We start from the raw sequence: 22643 nt of genomic DNA on the forward strand, positions 1-22643 counted from the left end.
TCAAAGTGGGTGCCACGTTTGCTCACTGTTGAGCAAAAACAACAATGTGTTGATGGTTCAAAACAGTGTTTAGCCATGTTCAAACGTAACAAGCCAGAATTTTTGAGTCGATATGTTACAATGGATGAAATATGGATCCATAATTTTACTTCAGAGTCAACGATCGTCATCTGAGTGGATAGCAATGGTGAACCTCGTCCAAAGCGCCCGAAATCACAACAATCAGCTGAAAAGGTTATGGCCGCAGTATTTTGGGATAAGTAAGGTATAATATTTATTTACTACCTCAATAAAGGAAATAATATCAGTAGTGAATATTATATAGCGTTATTAGAGCATTTAAAGGCCGAAATTGCAATAAAACGACCACATATGGCAAAGAAAAAAATTTTGTTTCATCAAGACAACATACCGTGTCACAAGTCAAAAAAAATAACAATGGAAAAACTACACGAATTAAAGATCGAATTACTTCCGCATCCACCGTATTCTCCAGATTTGACTCCCAGCGACTACTGGCTATTCGCAAATCTTAAAAAAATGCTCGCTGGTAAGAAATTTCGCTCGAATGAAGTGGTTATCAATGAAACTGATACCTATTTTGAAACAAAAAATAAATCGTTTTACAAGAATGGTATTAAAATGTTAGAACGGCGTTGGAATGATTGTGTTGCTCTTGATGGAGATTATGTTGATGAATAAAGTCAATTTTTAATGAAAGAACCGTGTTTTCTTTGTTAGGTCCGGGATTTTTCAGCCCATGTGTTACTTGACATGTTGAACATTTTTTTTTTTAAATATTTTTATTTTATAATTTGATTTGCACCTACTTAATTTCCGGTTATATTTAATCTTCAGGCATTTTTGTTCCTTTATTCAGCATCAATTATCGGAAAAATACAAATAACTACATAGAATACATAACACACACACACACATATATATATATGAATTGGCTTTGATTTTAAACAAGAAATTCCAAATCCACAAGTTGTACTTTTCATTTCATATAGGTACATTTTTATAAATATATATTCAAATACATTTTTATTTAAATATTTTCTATAATTATTTATTAATATGGTTTTATAAAAAATGCATACTTTGCATTTTTAGAATTTCAAGTTTTTGTAAATTTTGGGATTATTAGAACTTTTAATGGATATTTCACGGTTTTTAAGCGCATTAAAATCTCAGTCCCACAGTAATTACAGCAGTAAAATTGTCCGGTATGGCTTTTTCCATCAATCATACCAAAACTTCCGACAAACAAGTATTCTACTATTCTCCGTTAGTATTCAAAAAACCCAGAAAAAAGTTATATTTAACCAAACTACAAAAACTGTTTACGTATGTACGCATTAATTTAAGATAACATAGGAACGTTAATACTGGCATTGTGTTTTATATTTAATAAATACATCATAGTTAATCTGGAACAACTTATAAAAATAAAATTACACGTACTGTACAGCAAAAATTAATGGAAAAATCTGTTGAAGTCTACCTTATAAAAATAAAATTAAATAATACGAAAAAAAATCAAAATATAATAGTAATGACAAATGAGAATGATGAAAACGGTGATTCGCATGATTGATATTTTATCTAACTGTAAAATGACCACTGCACACCGTACATGGTAGATACGTAAAAGTTCCAATGCATGATCGGATTTGACGTTTGTCGTTAGTGTTTCTGAGTGCGTGTGCGTGACGTGCTTATGTGTTTGGGTGGGTACGGCGGCTAGAAGAACGTATGCGGGACGAGCGTAATATTAGTTCTAGACCGGAGCGCTTTTGTTCCTGGGCTGCTTTTTGGCCAACTCGTTCATCGTGGTTAACAGATTGTCGAACGCGGTCTGCACCTTACGGTTGACGTTCTTCACGTCCAACAGTTTCTGGACTTCTACCCAAAACTGGTGGATGACCGCCAACCCGTTTTCTTTGTTCACGGCCGAGATGATCAGTCCGCCCGTGAGGTTCACGATTTCCGGCATTTCCGGTGACCGGAACAGCGAAATGATCATTGAGATGACTTCGCCGAGTCCGGAGTGCCGGGTCTCGGCGCCGGCCCTCGCCAACAACGAGTGCAACGTGGACGTCACCGTGTTGGCCATCTCCGCGCCGTTGGGCGACGTGACGAACTTCTTGAAGTTCCCGCCGAACGTGTCGACCAACCGCTCCGCTTCCGGGCCCGCGATCATCGTTAGCCACTCACGTTCCAGGTTTTCCAAACCGTTCGTCGCAGCTCTCGATTTCATCGACTCCTTAAACGTATTACACAACGTCTTTTTCGCCATGCCATCACCTACGAACGCCTTCTTATTTTTCGGCAGACTACGCTCCACCAACGCCAGTCTATCGCTGGGCATAAATTCCACACATTGATTCTGTTCGATTTCGATCTCGCCGTCTGCACCGTTCGTTTCCTCGTCTATTTGGTTATCTTCGTTTTGTTCCATTGATATCTCGAATGTCTCGTCCACGTCGCCATCTTCGTCGTTTCTGGAGGCCTAAAACATAAACATCCACACCAACATATTTAAATTATTTATTTTGAAAACAACAACGATTTATAAACTATATGCCACAAACATTATACAAATATAATCAGTGTTGTGCATTTTCTAGATAAAAACATTTATCGTTTTATCTTATCTGGATAAAAACAATTTTAAGTATATTTTTATCCATAATTTCAAATAATATTCAATTTTTGAATGATATAGGTACCTTTTTTCTTTTGTTTAATCTACGACTGGGTGATACCCGTTTGCCCAATGCTTACGCTAGGAATATAATAATATATCTATTATAAAAATCATGAACCAAACATATTTAACTATATTTATTTAACTTTAGTAAAATTTTATCGTCGTCGGACTCTTGCAAATAGAAAAATTTCTTTCGAATATTTTAATTTTGTTCTTTTTTTGATAAAATATGTACATGGGCCGATATGTTCGTATTTATTAGTTTATCAATTTAGTAGATTACATATAAAACGTGCTCGTTTTGAGCGAACAAACGCCGAAATACCTGATCAAATATTCTAATATTTAAGGATTATTAGATAAATTCTAAAAAATACTCTAAAAACTTGAAAAATTCCATTAAAACAGTAAAATATGCCCTAAAAATGTATATAAAGTTAAATTTGTTATTAAATGCAAAATAAAAACAACATTAAATTAATCATTATCACTCGAAATACATTTTTTTGCTTACGAACCTACGTGTTGGGAAATTAGAAAAAAATATGTATTTGCATCAAAATTCCAGCCCTAGTGATCACTCAAATGTACGTACATGTATGATAATGAGAAGAATATATCATTGAAAAATATTTTGAAGAACGGTATAATAGGATTTTTTTTAATTGATACAAAACAATACATCTATCTCTTATTCCGTAAATGTCGTAAGGACGTCCATATTTACAACAAAGTGATGGTAGTTGTCATTTAATTTTAATACTAAAAGGTTATCATTAGGGCTCGGATTTTAAAGCATATGCTTCTTTTTTTATATATGAGATAGAATTATAATTTTTAAACATAAATGTGTTCACGTCCTTTTGTTTCCAAATAAACCAATTTATTTTTGCTTTTTTTTTGTGTAAATGCATTTTTTTTGCTTTTTTCCGTTATTCCAGCTGTGAAATTTTTATATGTTTATCATACTATAATGATAAAAAAAAAAAAATATTTAATCAATAACAAATTTGAAAACCCAGAATACGAATTAAATGGTTATATTGGATTATTATTGTATTCGGATTAATTGTTAAATTTATTAAACATATAGACTATCGATCTGCAAACAGTTAAATCATTGACAAAATGTATAAATATTATCTTAGATGCAAAAAAGATGTTAAATTAAGCTAATATAGATATTGTAACTGGAATTTCGGGTAAACTAAATCGTGTTCTTGTAAAAAACAAAGGCTGGAAACAATTACTAGACATTAATAATATGATGGCATTTAATCAAACGAAATTAATTAACATAGGTTAGATTTAAATAAAACTTCTTGCATGAAGTGTGTACCGATAATTTCAGTGGATGTAAAGCATTCGTTTTCTATGTAAAAAAACATTCTGTCAGATAATAAAGACAGTTTCACTACAGAAAATCTTACAAAATACATGGTAGGTAGTAAATTATTTTTTTAATTTAATTAATTTTTTTTATTCAGTTTTATAAGTTTTATAACTAATTAATATTAATTTTTGGTCATGCTTTTGTTTTGGTTTTTTTTAAAAATAAATTTGCTTCATTTTTGCTTTTTTTGTTATTTATTATGCTTTAAAATCCGAGCCCTAGTTATCATAATAGCTAATAAATAGTGATTAAAATCGAATATATTAGACGACAGTGCTATAGTGTTTCATAATACATACAATTAGTTAAATATGTTCATCTTAATAATTTCGCTACTAAAATTATCAAATTCTTTATATTCATTAAAATCCTATTAAATATTTGCTTATACCGAATAGTAAATAGCGAGAATTTGTTACATTATTTTATTTAACAAAATAATAAAAAAAATTTTTTTAAATATATCATTATGAAACATGAGTGGTATTACAGTTAAAATGCATTAGAAAATCGTTTTGAAACACATTTTTATTATGTATACATCCATACATGTAGGTATATAAGGATAATTAGATAAATGTAATTAAGATTGCGTCAATGTTTTAGTATTATATAACAGCTTTAAATACTTTGTTTAAAGTATTCTATTCATTATTCTACAGGCAATTGTAAACATGAAGGCTATCTCCCAATATGCGGTCTACCTCCGTTTTGTGTGCTACGTAACTATAAATATGAGTATAGGATGGGGTCTACCAATGTTATGTGTTCTACCTATGGCTGGGAATCTCCAGTCATTATTATTTACTATTACTTTAACTATTACTATTATTAACTATTATTTACTCAAAATCGTTAAAAAAAATGAGAGGTACCTAGCCGAATATTGGTGGCGAGGATTAAATAAAACTGATAATATTTTTGATGCTTTCCTTAGAGATATGAAATTATGCTTTGTGGATCCTTAATAAATTAATTTTATTTTTTATTTATACTTTTAATATTATTACGGTGGACCACGTCCATTTTGGTAGACCGCATATTGGGAGATAGCCAAGATTAAAAAGTTAATTATATATTATACAGCTGTATTTAAAAAAAATTGTTTGGTTTTTAATCATATTATTTTTTTATCCGTGTTTATTAATTAATATTTGTATATTTATACATATGTTCCTATAACAATATAAAGCATATAATTAAGTCAAATATTTATACGCATACCTAATCAAAAAATTGTATTAAGTAAAATATAGAATTTAATAATTTCTATACTATACAGATGATATAGGTAATATGTCTACTCGTAGTTAATTATTAATAGAGAACTATATCAATAATAGGTATATTTTGCATTCCGAAATGGACATTTACCCACTGTTTCATAAAAAAATTTGCGGAAAAAAGATAGTCAATAGTATTCATTTTAAAAACAATTCCATCAATAAACTAAAATAGAATTTCGTGTATAAAAACACGTCATATATTTTTACCTCGAATTAAAAGGAAGGTTAAGGCTATATGTTTAATCGGTACTAATTGCAATGGTAACAAAGCTGAATAGCTCATTAGTATATATCCTTAACATGGATTATTCTTTAATAATAATAATTTTTATTGAATATTGTATCTTTAATTAGCAAAATATAATCTACTGAGTGGCATGGGATACACTCGTAGGTTTTATGATAATATTTTTAAGAAATTTTTTCGTTCAATACTTTTTAAATGCTTAAAAAATATTACACTTCCGTACTATACTTTTATAGTAATTTAAGTAATAAAGTATAAATATTAGAAGTGTTAAACAACAATAGATGAATACATATTAACAGTTGGTATCGAATCAAAAATACAAACAAATCAAAACAAAAATACCTACCCAACAATAAGGGAACTAGTTTTTGTCACGAGATGGCGAAAGGTAATGATATATATTTAGATATATTTTTCATATAAACATTTTTAATTTATTATTAGTTTTAAATTTAAACTGAGTAACAAGTAACTAACACTATAATTGGTCCGTATTTGATACATCAATAAAAATATTATTAAAACTCCTATGGTTAAAAAAATAACGCCTTAATTCCTTGGACTAACTGGTGTATCTATTTTTAATTACATTTTTAACTTTAGTAACCAAAATAAGTATTACTAGTATGATAAATAGGGCGTGGATTTTTATGTAATAAAAAAGTCAAAATATATAAATACTTATGTTCTTATTTTTTCCAAAATATGTATTAAAAAACGTGAAATATTTAACAAAAAAATTTTACGTTAACTTTTAATTACCAAATAATAATTATTCATTGTTGTCTTCTTCGAAACAATTGGATTCAACATACATTTGGAGATTTTCAAATTTTAATGTACGGTGTTTAGGTTTCAAAGTGATTCAACGTCGACCGGGTTAATGAGGTATATTATATACCACATATGTCGGATGGTGTTACTTAATATCATTTGATGTATTTTCATTTTTATTTATAAGAATATATCTAATAGTTTTAATTTTTTTGTAAACGACCGTTATTACCGATTACGTATATAATTTATTTTTTATTATAACTACGGATTCTCCTTAAACTTTATTTTATTTGATTTCTGCACTTTCTACTATCACAAGACTTAATTATTGTTAGAGTTAATGTTTATAATTTTTTTATTACTTTAACCAAGAAACAAAAAAAATGTTTGAAGATATATTATTCAGTTCATTATTTTACATAATATCAGAAGCTTGTGCAATAGCGATTGCAATATCTGAATCAAGATTTGAAATAACTTTTTTAATTTAATTCCAATATAATAATTTTAATACAAATAAAAACTATATAGGTATGAAAATTTAAAAAATATTTACAAAAAATGTAAATATGGGTGAAATATTTAAAAATATGTATTTACATTAAAATATGTGAAAATATATTTTTATTTCATATTATTTAGTTTGTTATGAAACGTGCTTATTTTTAATCGGAATTGAGAAATTTACATTCAATAAAATTATGTCTTTACATAAAAATTCACGTTCTAATGATAAGTAACCTAAATATTGGCTATTATAATTTTATCTTTTTCTATTTTTTTAAAAGAAAATGTTAGAAAATGTAATAAAAATACTACAACCAAAAATGTACAATTATCAATAGTATTTTTTATGATCATTAAAATATTACCTAATTTGTTTTATTTTTTATATAGGCAGGGCCGGCGAGAGGGTGGGGCAGGGAGGGATAGAGCCCCGGGGCCTGTAAGTCCGAAAGGGCCCGTCGTCTCAGCCTTTAATACAACATTTTTTTTAGTATCTCATTCGTCATAATAAATGAGATTCGAATTTGATTATTTTTATTGTACTAAAGTATGTACTCTTGGCCAAATAAGTAAAGAGGGCCTGGAACCGATCAGTCCAGGGGCTCTTAAAAGTTTTCACCGGCCCTGTATATAGGTACTTATATTGTTTCAAAATTAATTTCATATATATTATTATCAGTTTTTGGAACGTTTACTTAAAAAAATTTAACTCGTTTACGTTCAGTACGTAAAAATGGAACTCGTTCCCGTTCATGTTCTATAAAAATATGAACGCGTTAATTTAAATTATTTATTTTATACTTATGAATCACTTACCAGCATTCTATGTAAATGGGATCTTAACAAAATGTATTACGTATAGTTCACTTTTATTTTTAAAATGATAAATACATTTGAACACCCTAAAAATCGTTCAAATTCATTAAAAATATATACGTCGTTCACATTTATGTTATATTTGAAAAAAAGGAGTGATGGTCGCGTGTCGTTCACAATGTATGAACGTACAAATGATGTTCTTTCCAAACACTGATAATTAACTCAAAAAAAATGGTAAAATATTAAAATAACATTTTTATTATTAACGTATTATGCAAAAGGCCAATTAGGTTGACTTAAATAAAACATATCTATCATGAAACATTGATCACTAAAACTGACAGTATCATCTCAAAATTAATTGCTTTGTCTTAAATAAGTGTTTTAATAAAATAAATAAAATTTATATATTTTTATACTGTTGTAACTTATCTTAGATATTTAATATACTACCTACCTCCATAAATTCTTGAATGATTTATGACGACTATTCAGTAAAATTTGTAGATATTACAGTATAATATTTATGTTTATTTTTAATATATTAAAAATTATTAACTTATAAATTATATGTATCTATACTTACATTAATTTTTTTTTATATAAACACAAAAGATACCTATTATAGTATCATGTATATATATATAATTTGTTAAATATGTGAATTAGTAAATATTTTTAGAAAATGTAATTTGAAAATCAGATAGATATTAGGAGTATACGAGTACCTAATTATACCCTTGCACGTTTTAGAAATATTTTTGTTAAAAATGTTTATTTTTTTTTCATTTAAAAATACGAGGATGATCGCTGATGTATGTTATGTGAATATAGTTAGTGATTTAGGACCCGGGCTTAAAGTGGGAGGAAAGCAAGACTCAGTCCCCTTACCTTTCACGATACTTATAAAGTGTCCCCTTTAATATTTCTCCGAAAAGTTTACTGAAACATTCAACTGTTTGATAAAAATAATCATACACAATAAAGCAGTTGAAAAATTGGCTTTGCATTTTAATTGATATCACTAGGTGTTAAACAGTGTTCTACAAACAAAACTAACTAATATTAAATATAAATTATAAATTATAGCAATATATAATTATAAATTCGTTTTTTTTAATTTCTTTTATTTTCATTAAAATATATTTACAATCAGTTATTTAAAATAATTTACAAGTTTGTGCATTTTCACAGCATATGAATAGTTTGTGGAGGAAATTATTCTCTAACAACATCTCATAACATATATAAACCTATTTATAGTTAATAACGTAGTAATTTCATAGAACTATATGGAACATTGAGAATGATATATGAATTAGAGTCCCTCTGCTTTTTTTGCCACTTTAAACCCTGTTTAAGACAATAGGTAATTGGTCGTATGGCATTTTTTAGAGTTTAAAGATAACTTATTGTATTATATTCAAGATATTTACCTTAATGGCAATTATTGATGAAAAAAATAAACATATTAGAAGTGTTGTATTCAATTTCATCTTGATAAGTCCAATGAAATTTCACAATATATTTTATATTATCCACTTAATATTTTTACAAAACAAAAACTTTCAGTGCAATATTTTAAAATCATAAACAACATAGACTTTTATATGGATGTTTCATATATGAAGATAATTGCAATGAAAAAACATTCTGAAAAATATGGGCAATGCTCTTGTTTAACATAAAACATTCATTGTTTTTGAACATATTTGAATTATAATGGAAAACAGTATTACTGTAAAATATATATTAACAAACCTATATAAACATATTAGTTTAGGCATTTGTTATGTACCAATTTATAATAACCTGTTTTTTAAAAAATGTTTTTACAAGAATATAACAAAAGCCATCTGTTAACGACAATTATTTAAATAACTAAATTAATTTATATAGTAAAAGAGTAATATTTTTTTAAATAGTGCCTATTATGTTAGTCCTATGACTAATAACAATGATATGTGTGTACATGTACTATCAATATTTCTATAGTTTTATAGGAAAATTGTCAAAGTATCACATATAATTTTAGTTAACAGTTTCAGCCTGGATTGTTTTTAAACATTATGTTAAAATAATTAAATATTTAAGTATTTTAAAACTATTTTTATTTAGGTTTGAGGTATTATAAGGATAAAACTTAATTCAATAATCAGTGTCACATATAAAACCCATTTGTGTGTACCTACTTCAAATTAATGCACGTACAGAAATACCGTATAATTGATAGATATAAATTAATCAACCAAATCATTTTATGAAAAAGTAAAAAACAAAATTCAGCAATAGATTCTAAAATATTTTCAATGCCAAAAATTTGTTATATCTTGACTTCTCTTAATCTTACAAAATAAAGTTCATTAGATTATTCAAAAATAGTTTGTAAAGTAAAAATGTAGTTTTAAAATTGTATTTTCAATAACAGATATATATATTTTTAATTTTTCTATATACTATACATCTGAAACAAGAATAAAAATAATTTAAAAATTGAAATAATAAGTTTATTTAAACAAAAATTTAATACTGTAAAAAAAAAAAACTAACAATCATTGTATAATGCTAAACAGTACATTTTTAATATCTATTATTCAAATAATTAAAAATATATTTAATTTGAATTGTTATCGCTTACACAATTTTCGCATTGCAGTCATTGATGCATATATAACATCATTAATGCTGACTCCAGCATATGATGAACCAACAAGTGTCATTGGTAAACGCTTATTAGTTAAATATTTTTGAATTTTTGCTACCCGTTCATAGTGTCCAACTGTATATTGTGGGATGCAATTATGTAATATGCGTGTATTGCATGTTTTAGGTATTGTTTGAATATTGAGAACACGTTTGACATGATTTATTGCTATATCTGTTAATTCTTCTTCAGATAAACATTTGGAGTTATTTACAAAATGTTTTTCAAATGCATATCCACCCATCATGACTGTAAGATCCACATGATCACTATGTCCGTAGATATAATTATTAAATATTATACCCAATAACGACAATTTTTCAAGTGGTGAAGCCAGTACTCCAAAGCCTTTGTAAGGACCCATTACATTTGGATCATCAAATGTTAGATTTACAGTTACAATTGATACCATAGGTATGGAATCTAATAATTGAGTTAAGATTGTATGTTGAGGATTATCTAGTAATAATGTAGCTAATTTATACGCAGGTATTGCACTAATTATATGTGAACATTCCAATTGTTGACCATTAGATAATAAAATTGTAGCACCTTTACCATTTTTGTGAAAATTTAGTTTTGTACATTGAGTATTCACATTAATATCAACTCCTTGAGATTCATTTTTTATATGTAATGCATATATTAAACGTTTTAGTCCTCCTTCTAAATAATAAACACTTGGCGGAGGTTTCATTAACTGCTCTGAATTTTTTACTTTTTCTCGATTCAAAAAAGAAATTATTTTTTCCTTTAATAATCCTAATCCAACGGATCCATGTTTACGCTCTGCTTCGTATAAGGCATTAAACATAAACTTAACACTGATTTGTTTGGCATTTCCACCACAAATACCACATAATAGCGGTGAAACTAAATAGTCAGCAAATTCTTGTCCAAACGTCCGACTAAAGAAATCATAAGCACTCTCATCATTATTTTCTTCAACTTCTACTGGTTTAATATTATTTTTATTTGATTGAAAACTTTCACGTAACACGTAGTAAATCCATGGTTTGGTAAACGGTTGATTCACTGAAAACAGGGCTTTCCAGGCACTCATTGGTAATTGATGAATACCTCCATTAGCATATATGTACCTGGCAGAAGCTTCTATACCTACATTATGCACTAACTCTTCGATACCTAAATCTTTTATTAAGCTAAATGTATTGTTGGCTGTTTTGCCCCCACCTCTGATTGTTCGTGGACCAAGCTCAATTATAGCGTTAGTATTCTGATCCTTCCAAGATTGGATCCAGCCACCTGTTGTACTGTCAGCTTCAATAATTTTTATTGACTGATTCTGTTTGATTCCACCTTCGCATTTCAGATAATATGCAGCACTTAGACCAGCGAGACCACCACCCAAAATTGCAATGGTCATGATTGAAAATGGAAGCACTTTTTTAAATATGCAATACACAAAATTAATACTAGTCTAAGAAGATTGGTGAGCAAATCTCAACATTTTCCTAAGTATAACACATTACATAAAAACATTTAAAATTAAAAAAAGATTAATATTATAATATTTAACAAATTATCATATTTCAAATAAAAAACATAACAAAATAGTTGATAGCAATTATTTTTCTTATCACTTATTATTGTTATTTTCACGTTATCTCTCGGGTCGCAGTACTATTGTAAATTGATGGCCTTTGACTATAGTTTTATCTTCTTATGGTACTACATTTTTGTTTAAATAATTATTATAGTAGTAAATGTAAAAATATGTGTATTTACGGAGATAAAAAATAGTAGGAAAATGTCCCAATAACTATGTGATTATCACCATAGTTATAATTGGTTATTAAGTTACTATATAGTTGATTTATCTTAATTTTAATCAATACAATTTCCTTTGTTAAAATTTTAGTTACGTAATTGATTGCAATTTCAATTGTAAATTTATTTTTATTCTGTTATATTATTTAAATAGTATTATTTTATAGTTTTATTTAATTAGTATTTAATTGAGAAATATTTATTACATTCACTTGCAAACCATGAGTGATATTGAACAGACAGCTAATAATGCATTGCCATTTTATGCTAGTGGTTTAGTTGTCAAAGGATTCGGTCGAGGATCAAAAGATTTGGGTATTCCTACTGGTTAGTATTAAAAATATATGTGGCTCAGAATTTGATATCCATTAAACATATTCAGTTGATCAGTAGAACTTCATTAAATTTGATACAAATATATACTAGTTAGTAAAGTTTTAAATCATTTCATAAATTGGATACCAAATAATCAATAATATTCTTTATTAATTTGTTATATAAGTTGTATAAATAAATTATTAATACATACATTACATAAAATGTAATTTGATGAATAATTAATTTGTAATAAATTTCTTTGGTTATCAGAGTTAAAAATATTGACACCAGTTCATTTAATTCTTATTTATATGTGTATTTTTTAACAAATTATATTATGAATAACTTATTGGTTTTTACAGCCAATTTTAGTAGTGATGTTATAAAAAATTTACCTGAAAATGTTGGCACTGGAGTATATTTTGGATGGGCACAAGTTGAAAATTCTGAGATTTACATGATGGTTATGAGTATTGGCTGGAATCCATTTTATAACAATACTGAAAAGTCTATGGTAGGTTAAATTTTTAGTTAGTTTTAACTGTTATTTGAAATATTGTAAATTGATATACATTTATATATTATGTATTTAGAAAAATAATATGAGGTATCTTACAAATTAATTTAATCCATATAAAACTATTTTAAGCCAATATTGAATTGGAAAACTACATTTGATTTTTTTTTAATTTTTTTTTTTCATAGGAAATTCATATTCTCAATAAATTTGATAACGATTTTTATGGATCTAATATAAAAATTAAGGTTGTTGGATTTATTCGACCAGAATTAAACTTTAATTCTGTGGGTAAGCTTAATTTATTATATTAAAATCAGATATATTTGTAAAATTGAATTTAACTGCAAATAACAATTTTTTCTTTTTGTAGAAGAACTTGTCAATACTATTCATTCTGATATCGAGTATGCAATACAAAAGTTAGAAAACACTGACAAAAATGATGAATATTTTAATTTATAACCTGCCATGGTGAAATTAAAATTGCGGTACAATTTTAATATTCTATATGATGAACTTGACTCAAGACATGTTTTACTTGATTTTTAAAATATTAATATAATTTCATTTTTTTGTAGAAATATATTGATTTTTGTTAATGAAAATATAAATTATTGTTATTTTTAAATGTAAACTCATACAAATATACAAAATATGTACTCATATGAATTATCATAACAATACTTAATCTTAATTAATTTATATAGTAATATATAAAATGTATTATATATTTACATTATTATCATTGTTATTTGACTACTTGCATTCATATAAAATAACTGGATTGATTTGAATTGTATCCAGAAGACTGTGATAAAGTTGATAACACTTTTGTAAAAATACAAATTTAATAAGTTAAATTCAATTCAATTGTATAACAAACTTTTATAATTTTGTGATATAAATGGTTTATTTATTATATAATTTGTTTGAATTATGTTGTCTACTTCTTGGTAGTATATATAAATGAAATAAAATTGTATTTGATTTAATTTTAAATCATAATTAAAACTGAATTGAATATCAATAAGCTCAAACTAATTTATTATTTCTATGTGTTTTCAAACTACATATTAGAATTTATCTAAGTTATAATATAAAAAATAATAATTTAAAAATGAATAAATAATTATTTTGATTGGTACCTAAAAAAAATTATATTTAATTGATGAAGTAAAAATATTAATACCTTAAAAATATATTATTAATATTACTATAACATTTATATTTTATAAACTGTTAAAAAATATAAGTACAAACATTATTTTCTTTTTCAAATAAATTATATTTATTTTATTTTCACAATTTAAAATAAATATCTTAATTCCTTAATTAAATATGAATGATAAAAAATAATAAATTATACAAAAAAAAAGTATGAAATTATAATAATAATACTGTAAATTATTAAATAAATTATTATTTTTTAGTATTTGTAAGATTTAACTATAAATTTTTATAATTATAATATTATAATTTAATAATGAAAAATTAGACATAATAAATTTTTTGTTTACTGACAAAAATAATAAATAGCAAACCATAACCCATAAGAATTAAACAAAAAATTAAAAATCTTCTATTCGAATGTAATTAAAGAATTTAAAAAATGTATCCAATTATGAGAACAATTATTGCAGCCCAATAGTTTGATAAAAATGATGTTCCAGTGATAAATGAAGATAAATACCAAATAAAGATAACAACAAACAATTGTACACTGATGTTTGCAAACATTAAACTGTAAAATATATTAAACAAATATTAAATTAAACATAAAATTAAATCATATAAGTACTCACAGAAAATCCTTTTTCAATGCCTGTTTTAATGTTTTATCACTTTCTTTGTGTAAATATTTACGTACACCTAATGTAAGATTGGTAAAATATGGAATCCACTTTAAAGATGAAGGATCAATATAGAATACAGATCGATCATCAACACTTAACTCTTCTTGTAAACTAAGTGTACGAGCATTATCAAATTTCCACTCGTTAAATATAAAAGGAGCAAGTTTACTAAGTGATCGATTAACATTTGTATGTAACCGTATAAGGCTGTTAAATATTAAAATTACATTAGGACAATAATTTTGAAAAATGCTCTTTTAAATATATAATAAATAAAACTTCTACTTAGAAAATTATATTTTTAATAATTGTATAAATCGAATACTCACATTGGTCTACCACCCGAGATTTTGGTAACAAAATCTAATATGTAACCCGGAATGAAATGAAATATAGCAGATGAAATCCAATACATATATAAATTTGGCAAAAACTTAATATTTGGATACCAAACAGCTCCACGTATAGGAAAACTATGCAAAGTATTTGATAACACGGGCTTTACAGCTTTCCAATGAAATGGATTACATGTACTAGTTGTACAATGAAATACAGGAGTTTGTCCATCCACGATAGGTGCACTATAAAAAAATGTCATAACAATTAAAATATAATTTATAGGAAATTAAAAAAGTTAAATAATGTAAGAAAAAAATATAAAAATGTCAATGAGCTATTAAGAGTAAAATATATTATAATATGATACTGATTTAAAATTTGAAATTATATTGAAATTTGCATTTACTTATTGGGGAACTGAGCACTAAACCATGTACTAGCAATTATTGTATTGATCACCACATCTACAGGTATATAATCATATATCAAAGACTGGTTAACTGGTAAACGTCTAACTACTCCTTTAGATGCACCCATTATGAAGCCTTGAGGTCCATTTTTTGATATTGTCCAACCTTCAATAGGTTCCTTCCAGGCAGCAACAACTTTAAAATAGATTGTTATTTATACATTGATATTTAATATTTAAAACTTATTCGGAGCTTAAGATAGGTGGATGGAAAATAATTTCGTTTAATTTTAAAGATATTTTTGTAAAATCTTAAAATGTATCTACTCATAATTTAATTATGAAGTATAGAAATTGTGAAAAAAAATGTATATTACAAAAATAGGTAAAGAATTATATATTTTTAATCATGCTGTGATATAAGATGTTAGACTTTCTTAAAAACACCCAATATTTTCTAATTATATTGTTCATGAAATGTTTTATTTTACTACTATAAATTATAAAATTAGTTTTTAATTTCTGATTACTTGCTAATTTGCAAAATAAAAATGGATCAATTACCTTTTTGGAGTTAATTTTTAGTTAATAAAAATATTGATACACAGAGTTACTATAATTTACAATTTTTAAAATAATAAGTTATTAATATACTTTTATCTTATATGGTTAAAAAATAGAAATATTATACAATAATTATTTTGGTTTATTTTTATGTAATAAATTTAAAATTTAAATTGCTAATTTTTATTAGTAGCTAAATTAAATTACAAAACATTATTATAGTTGATTAACTATTTTTAAGTAATAATCTAAAGATGACTTAAAGATTATATTTTAAATAATCATGTTAAAACCAATTTAAACTTAAATGCATATTTTACATACTCATGCTTGGTCGTACTATACAGGTTGGAATAGTATTTCGAGCATCATTTACGACATGTTCTGCTAAAGCTTTGGTAAATGTGTATGTATTTATGTGATCTCCCAAGATCCTACAAGTAAAATATATATGTTTATTATTTTAGTAGTAAAAATAAATTAAATAGAAATTATGAACATTTAATAACAGTTTTTTGAATTCATACTGAAACCAGACATTTAAATAAGTTTTAAAGATATAAAGAAGCCAACTAACTTTTCGGTAGCATCATTTAATTTGTCAGCGTCCATAGTTTGAACATAATTTATGATATCATTGTAATTAGCTGGTGCATCATAAATTTTTTCCATCGCATATTTTTTATTACTATTGACATATGCACTAGACACATGTAGTAAACACTTACAACAAATAAAAAGATACTTGATTAATTAAAGTAATTTAAAATTTTGAATTAAACAATTAATCCATTAATTCATAATAAATCATACATACTTGTAAATTTTTAATTTGTTTACACAACTCTACAATTCTTTTAGTACCCATTAAGTTGATGATTACAGCGGTTTTAAGATCAGTTTCAAAATCTAATGTAGCAGCACAATGAACTACTATGTTAACATTTTCACACAACATTTTATAATCTTCATCTGATAGTCCTAACTTTTCTTCGGATATATCTCCACATACTGGTTTTATTTTATTAATCAACACATCGAAACCATCATCAGTTTTTAATTTATCAAATACCTAATAAAATAATAATAAAAAATAATGTTATTTAAGATAAAAACAATTGAAGTCAATATATGACTATACGTATATGATTTTACCGAGTTGTTTTTCAAAATTTCCAATCTTTCTTGGATGCTTTGTCCTTTACGTGGTCGAAGTATAATATATATACTTCCAATATCTGGAATGCTTCTGAGTACTTTTTCTATGTATGAAATGCCGACAAAACCAGAACCTCCAGTTAAAAATATATTTTTGTTTTTATAAAAACTTTTTACGGTCTGGTACGCCATTATGCTGAATACAGTTATTTTTTTCGACCAATTGTAATAAAAAACTTACTAAAAAAAAAAGAAAAATCACAATAAAACTAATACGTTAGTATAAGTAAACACATCAATGATAGATTGTAGCGTTCTTACGACAGGAATAAAGTATAAATTGTAGTTATTCGAAAACGAGCATTGAATAACAATAGACCAACTTAGATGATTATAATTAGATAAATATTTTATAATGACTAAATACAAAATAAATAATGACTGGCACGTAATGTTTTATGGTCGAATGAAAGCGTGAACCTATTTAGAAAATCAAACAACCGTAAGAGATAATATAATTATAAATTGATAACACGAAAGTGAAATTCCATGGATAGTCCAAATTAAAAAACCGGTTTATAAATTCATGATGGTTGGAGTGGTAAGACTCATAGGACATGCTAATTTAGCAACACAAATTAGATAACTAAAACTGATACATGGAACTGCGGTAAACTACGGTGTCCAACAGCTACAATAATCATTAGTACTATGGTAAAACGAAGATTCTTCGAAATCTAGCGGGGAAACTTTTTAAAGTGTTTTGATGATGGGAAGGAGTGTACACGATGACGTTCAAATTAGAAACCAGTTGATGTCGAATATGAATTACATCATCACCTAAACAAGTCGGACGGTACCGGGAACCTCGCATTGCAGCAGATGTCAGAGAGAGAGGGATACGCGAAAGGTGTTTTCGAAAATATATTATTTTTTCTCGGCTAATTTTATACGCACCTAAACAACCCAGTTACGACATTAATTATTTATATCATAATTGAGGTCAGGTCACAAGCGATGCGGATCATTATTAAAATACTGAATAATAATGTGTGTGCGTGTGTGTGCGAGTAGTATAACACAAAAATTACCTTCACGTGCAAAGATAAATCGTTAGAATTTTACACAACTATTAAGCGAAACGATATTGGAAAATTGTATTTTAAAAATATTGTCAAGGAGTCTCGGTTACATAGTCAACAATCGCTGATGTTTATCGCTTTGATGATGTTTCTAAAATAATAAAACGAAATTTTAGACGATAAATACAACACTTACCTTTTACAGGGAAATGAAACAATGCGAAAATTCAGAAATAACTTATTATAATTAATTAAAAATATTTGTGTACGACGGAATAAAAAATGATAATGAATAAAGTTGATAATAGATAAGCCACATCAACATGGAAATATTTTCAAAGCAATGTATATGATAATCCCAACAAAAGCACTCCGTCAACTCCGTGTAAAAAAACGCTAAGTAAAAAAAAAAAAAATGCTATAAAATATGTGATATTGGGTGGAATCTAAGTAAATGGTCTAATGTGTAAAATGTACATAGGTATCAATAATTAATTCAAAATAAATAAAATTTGGTTATTTGTATTATTAATTTATAATATGATTTATTTTAACTAAAATTCATCTAAATTTAGTTTACTTGGCCGGAAACAATTTTATTTATTTGAATGAGACCTACATTATCTATTACATAAACTTAGTACTTGGCTATACATTTTTTAGATTGAATCTTCCGACCAAGTAAACTAAATTTAGATAAATTTTAGTTAAAATAAATCATATTATAAATTAATAACACAAATAACCAAATTTTATTAATTTTGAATTAATTACTGATATGTATATTTTACACGTTAGACCATTTACTTAGATTCCACCCTATATCACACATTTTATAGCATTTTTTTTTTTACTTAGCGTTTTTTTTACACGGAGTTGACGGAGTGTTTTTGTTGGGATATCATTAGTTTTTATAAATCAACATATTTAATAATATACTAATATATTATTATATTATTAATATTTTTCATTTTTTTTTAATTATTATTATGTAAAATCTTTTGCACTACGAGGCCACCAATCCAACTGTACAGATGTATCTTTACATCTTAAATTCATAATTTTACCTTCGTCATTAACTTCTAATGTTTTATTAAACGTGATAGGTAATATAGTATCACAATAAAAAGATTCCGTTTATTTAGAGTGGCGAGATTCACCTAAAATAAATCTTAGTAATAGGTAATCTAATTGATCATTTAAAACTACCACAGAATGATTAATTTTCTTATTTATAATTTTTTTAAGATGTTTAAAAGTTTTGCACAACATTATATTGTGTTTCCTATAGTTCAACATCCATTTTATTAGTCTATTAGCAATACACCTACCTTTAACCAGAGGCATTTTTAATTTACCAATTAATCTATTGGTACATTTTTCAATATTTACATAAAATGGAAATAACTGTTTCGATTTTGGCTTTTTTCTTTTTACTGTTTTTTTTACTACTTCTTGTACTGTGTTAATACTGCTCGGTTCGATAATAGTACAATAACTACTTTCGACCACATACTTAGAATGAGTAGACTCCTGATATTTTTTATTCCCAAAGCTCGCGTCTTTTGAAGTTTAATTACCATTAATAATGTGGACAAAACACGACAAGTCACGCCGAATGCGAGACGAAAAATGTAATTAATGGCTACGTGTTGCACTATTATTAATTAATATAATAATAATAATTATAATAACAACAACAACAACAATAATAATAACAACAACAAACAATAATAATAATAATAATAATAAAATGCTGGATGATGGGCGACTGGTGGCTATAATATCTTTGATACCACGTGCATTGAATAATGTGGGTCAGGTTATCTTTATTCTACATTATGGACAAAACACAACAAGCACGAACTTCGAACGCAATACGAAAATATGGAAACGGAAAATGCACTGATTATGCACCGATAGTGAACTATGTCCTATAGTGTTAGTGTGTTGTATATGTCTAGCGATGGGGGAATGCAATAGTAGTGGGAGAAGTACGCCGCCGTCGCAAGAATCCCCATCACCCGCCTCGACCACAAGACGCGTTTAATACAGCAGACGGTGGCAAAAGTAATAAAAATTGATCACTTAAATATCCACAGTTTTTTGCTTATAACTAAAATATTATTCAACCGATTCCGTTGAAAATTATAAAAGCACGTAGCCTATGATTTTTTCGGTCGATTAATACCTCATTCTAACGATTTGGTCCATTTATTAGGCTTACAGCCTTTAATAAAGAATACCAAAATATTAACACGTATTAAATGGGAATGTTTGGGTTTCTGTATATATACACGGTCGAGTGCTGCCTTCTTTTTTTTTTTACTTAGCTCGCGACAATACCGTGTCGCTGGATCAAACCTATATAATATTACGTCAATATATTTTTTTACTAGAACCAGTGGGGCGCACCCTCTAGGGAGGCATGATAAAATTTCAGGGGAGATGTGAACATTTTTATAAAGCAACGAAACATGAAAACGTTATTTTTGATTATTTATATTTAATCGATAAATTAATATAATATATTTTATTATTTTTATTAATCTGAACTAAGCAGTATCAACCCTCTCTTTCTATATCTACTTCACAGTGGCGTATATAGGGAAAGCCTAGTAGGTTAGAACCTTGAAATGTTTTAAAAAACTTAAAAATAATTTTAAACGTATGTTATATTTTATTAGTGCTTTATGCTTATTTAGAATTTGCGTCCAACATTAAATCGTTTTGGGATATTCTGTAAATGAAATGTAAATAAGTACATACTGTGTCTTGTTAGTAATTCTTAGATAGTAGTGGTAATTTAACCATTTCCATAGTAGCCCTCCCGAAAATATTTTCTGTATATGCCTCTGCTACTTCATAATAAATTTAAAATTTAATACTTAGGAAAGTGTATATCCTATAATATAACTTTTTTTTTTAATAATTGTAAATAATAATATTTTTTCCTTTTATTAATAAATAAATTTATTAAATATTCAAAATAACTTCATTGATTTTTATAATAGTATTATTTATAGGTAGGTATCCAATAACTAACAATGATTAAGATTGCTAAAAGTTAGACTGAATCTATAGAATTAATATCCAAGCAGGAAATCGGCTGTTTGAAAAAGTGAAATATTTTAAATACTTAGGCAGCTCAATTAACCAAAGCAGCTAAATCATGGAAATAAGTTACAGAATTACACAATCAAAGTCAGCTTTCAAAATCTTGAAATCGAACTTCTATCTGGACTATTAAAGAATATAGTATTTCATAAGTTAGATTTCTGAGCTGAATTTCATTTTGTTCAGAATATTGTAGTTCACTATTCAACTCTGTCGCTGATTCATCACACATTAACACAGTTTCCTCGCTTCTCATCGCAGTCAATTAATTATAAAATGTTTTTATTTCATTCACATAACATTGTATATCTGCAGTACATTTTGTTTGGAGTATTAAAAATACAAGGACTGAGTACAAAAATAATTTCTTGAAAAAACATAGTAAATTGACAAATTTATAATTTGATAGCTTTTGTAATAATCCAAATGCTATACTTGTAGTTTTTGGGTACCATTCGTCTTCTTCCGTAACACAAGTTATCCCTTTTTTCAATTCCATAAAATGGATGGTTAAAGTTAGCAGTTCGATAACTACTTTAGAGTGATAATTACACCACGTTTCACCATTTTGAGGAAGTTTAAACCCTTTTTCTCTCAAAAATTGACTTATTTTAAGTGACATACTAAAAAATGTGTGAAAAAAAGAAATGTGTAAGATCACCTATGAACATTCGAACAGATTTTATCACTTTTGATTCAAGTAGAAACACTAGGTTAAGGTTAAGATTGGCATAACAGTGTATAAACATTGCTTTTGGATATGTCTCTTTAATGATCGCTTGGCCGTCTCTATTTTGTCCTGCTATAACTGATGCTCCATCATATGTTTGGCACACGAGTTTATAACTAATATCCCAAGTTTTTATTTTATTCAATAAAATGTCAGATAAATCAGAAGCTGATTTATCTTTAGATACAACAAAAAATCGTATAAATCTCCCTGCAATTTTGCTATTGATAACATACCTAAATATGATTTGAGATTTGATATTTACAAGATACGTCTGTCGTTTCATCTGCTTACATAGTAACAAAATTTG

At 26.7% G+C, this 22643-nt stretch overlaps 4 protein-coding genes across 6 annotated transcripts; 1 reads left to right on the top strand and 3 right to left on the bottom strand.

Moving 5' to 3' along the window:
* Positions 1 to 1530: 1530 nt before the first annotated feature.
* Positions 1531 to 9341, bottom strand: LOC112689015. The gene is made up of 2 exons (XM_025562508.1): positions 9185 to 9341; positions 1531 to 2515 (listed from the first exon to the last, which is right to left on the bottom strand). Exons 1-2 carry the CDS (start codon positions 9242 to 9244, stop codon positions 1784 to 1786), a joined length of 792 nt encoding a protein of 263 aa, XP_025418293.1. The 5' UTR covers positions 9245 to 9341; the 3' UTR covers positions 1531 to 1783.
* Positions 9342 to 10309: 968 nt separating this feature from the next.
* Positions 10310 to 12012, bottom strand: LOC112688924 (protoporphyrinogen oxidase). Its single transcript, XM_025562352.1, has one exon. The coding sequence runs from the start codon at positions 11837 to 11839 to the stop codon at positions 10376 to 10378; it is 1464 nt and encodes a 487-aa protein (XP_025418137.1). The 5' UTR covers positions 11840 to 12012; the 3' UTR covers positions 10310 to 10375.
* Positions 12013 to 12464: 452 nt separating this feature from the next.
* Positions 12465 to 13636, top strand: LOC112688925 (putative riboflavin kinase). Its single transcript, XM_025562353.1, has 4 exons — positions 12465 to 12570; positions 12924 to 13075; positions 13267 to 13369; positions 13452 to 13636. The coding sequence occupies exons 1-4, from the start codon at positions 12465 to 12467 to the stop codon at positions 13541 to 13543; spliced, it is 453 nt and encodes a 150-aa protein (XP_025418138.1). The 3' UTR covers positions 13544 to 13636.
* Positions 13637 to 14621: 985 nt separating this feature from the next.
* On the bottom strand, positions 14622 to 18774 carry LOC112688926 (putative fatty acyl-CoA reductase CG8306). 3 transcript variants are annotated; one of them, XM_025562354.1, is made up of 9 exons: positions 18683 to 18774; positions 17402 to 17644; positions 17064 to 17318; positions 16824 to 16969; positions 16571 to 16680; positions 15680 to 15878; positions 15264 to 15515; positions 14884 to 15141; positions 14622 to 14822 (listed from the first exon to the last, which is right to left on the bottom strand). In XM_025562354.1, exons 2-9 carry the CDS (start codon positions 17594 to 17596, stop codon positions 14684 to 14686), a joined length of 1554 nt encoding a protein of 517 aa, XP_025418139.1. In that variant the 5' UTR covers positions 17597 to 17644; positions 18683 to 18774; the 3' UTR covers positions 14622 to 14683. The 3 variants fall into 3 exon arrangements, with proteins under 3 accessions (XP_025418139.1, XP_025418141.1, XP_025418140.1); XM_025562356.1 differs by lacking the exon at positions 18683 to 18774 and adding an exon at positions 18496 to 18632; XM_025562355.1 differs by lacking the exon at positions 18683 to 18774 and adding an exon at positions 17726 to 18162.
* Positions 18775 to 22643: the final 3869 nt, after the last annotated feature.

Source organism: Sipha flava, unplaced genomic scaffold, assembly GCF_003268045.1.
Source record: "Sipha flava isolate LNK unplaced genomic scaffold, YSA_version1 41_pilon_pilon, whole genome shotgun sequence".
Lineage (NCBI taxonomy): Eukaryota > Metazoa > Arthropoda > Insecta > Hemiptera > Aphididae > Sipha > Sipha flava.

Excerpts from the sequence above, each read along its gene's own strand:
- LOC112689015 (XM_025562508.1), bottom strand. The coding sequence starts at position 9,244 with ATGAAATTGAATACAACACTTCTAATATGTTTATTTTTTTCATCAATA. Across the intron at positions 2,516-9,184 it reads CATCAATAATTGCCATTAAG|GCCTCCAGAAACGACGAAGA; the intron begins GTAAATATCTTG and ends TTTATGTTTTAG.
- LOC112688924 (XM_025562352.1), bottom strand. The coding sequence starts at position 11,839 with ATGACCATTGCAATTTTGGGTGGTGGTCTCGCTGGTCTAAGTGCTGCA.
- LOC112688925 (XM_025562353.1), top strand. The coding sequence starts at position 12,465 with ATGAGTGATATTGAACAGACAGCTAATAATGCATTGCCATTTTATGCT. Across the intron at positions 12,571-12,923 it reads AGATTTGGGTATTCCTACTG|CCAATTTTAGTAGTGATGTT; the intron begins GTTAGTATTAAA and ends TGGTTTTTACAG. Across the intron at positions 13,370-13,451 it reads ATTAAACTTTAATTCTGTGG|AAGAACTTGTCAATACTATT; the intron begins GTAAGCTTAATT and ends TTCTTTTTGTAG.
- LOC112688926 (XM_025562354.1), bottom strand. The coding sequence starts at position 17,596 with ATGGCGTACCAGACCGTAAAAAGTTTTTATAAAAACAAAAATATATTT. Across the intron at positions 17,319-17,401 it reads AAATTTTGAAAAACAACTCG|GTATTTGATAAATTAAAAAC; the intron begins GTAAAATCATAT and ends TTATTTTATTAG. Across the intron at positions 15,142-15,263 it reads ATCTCGGGTGGTAGACCAAT|CCTTATACGGTTACATACAA; the intron begins GTGAGTATTCGA and ends AATATTTAACAG.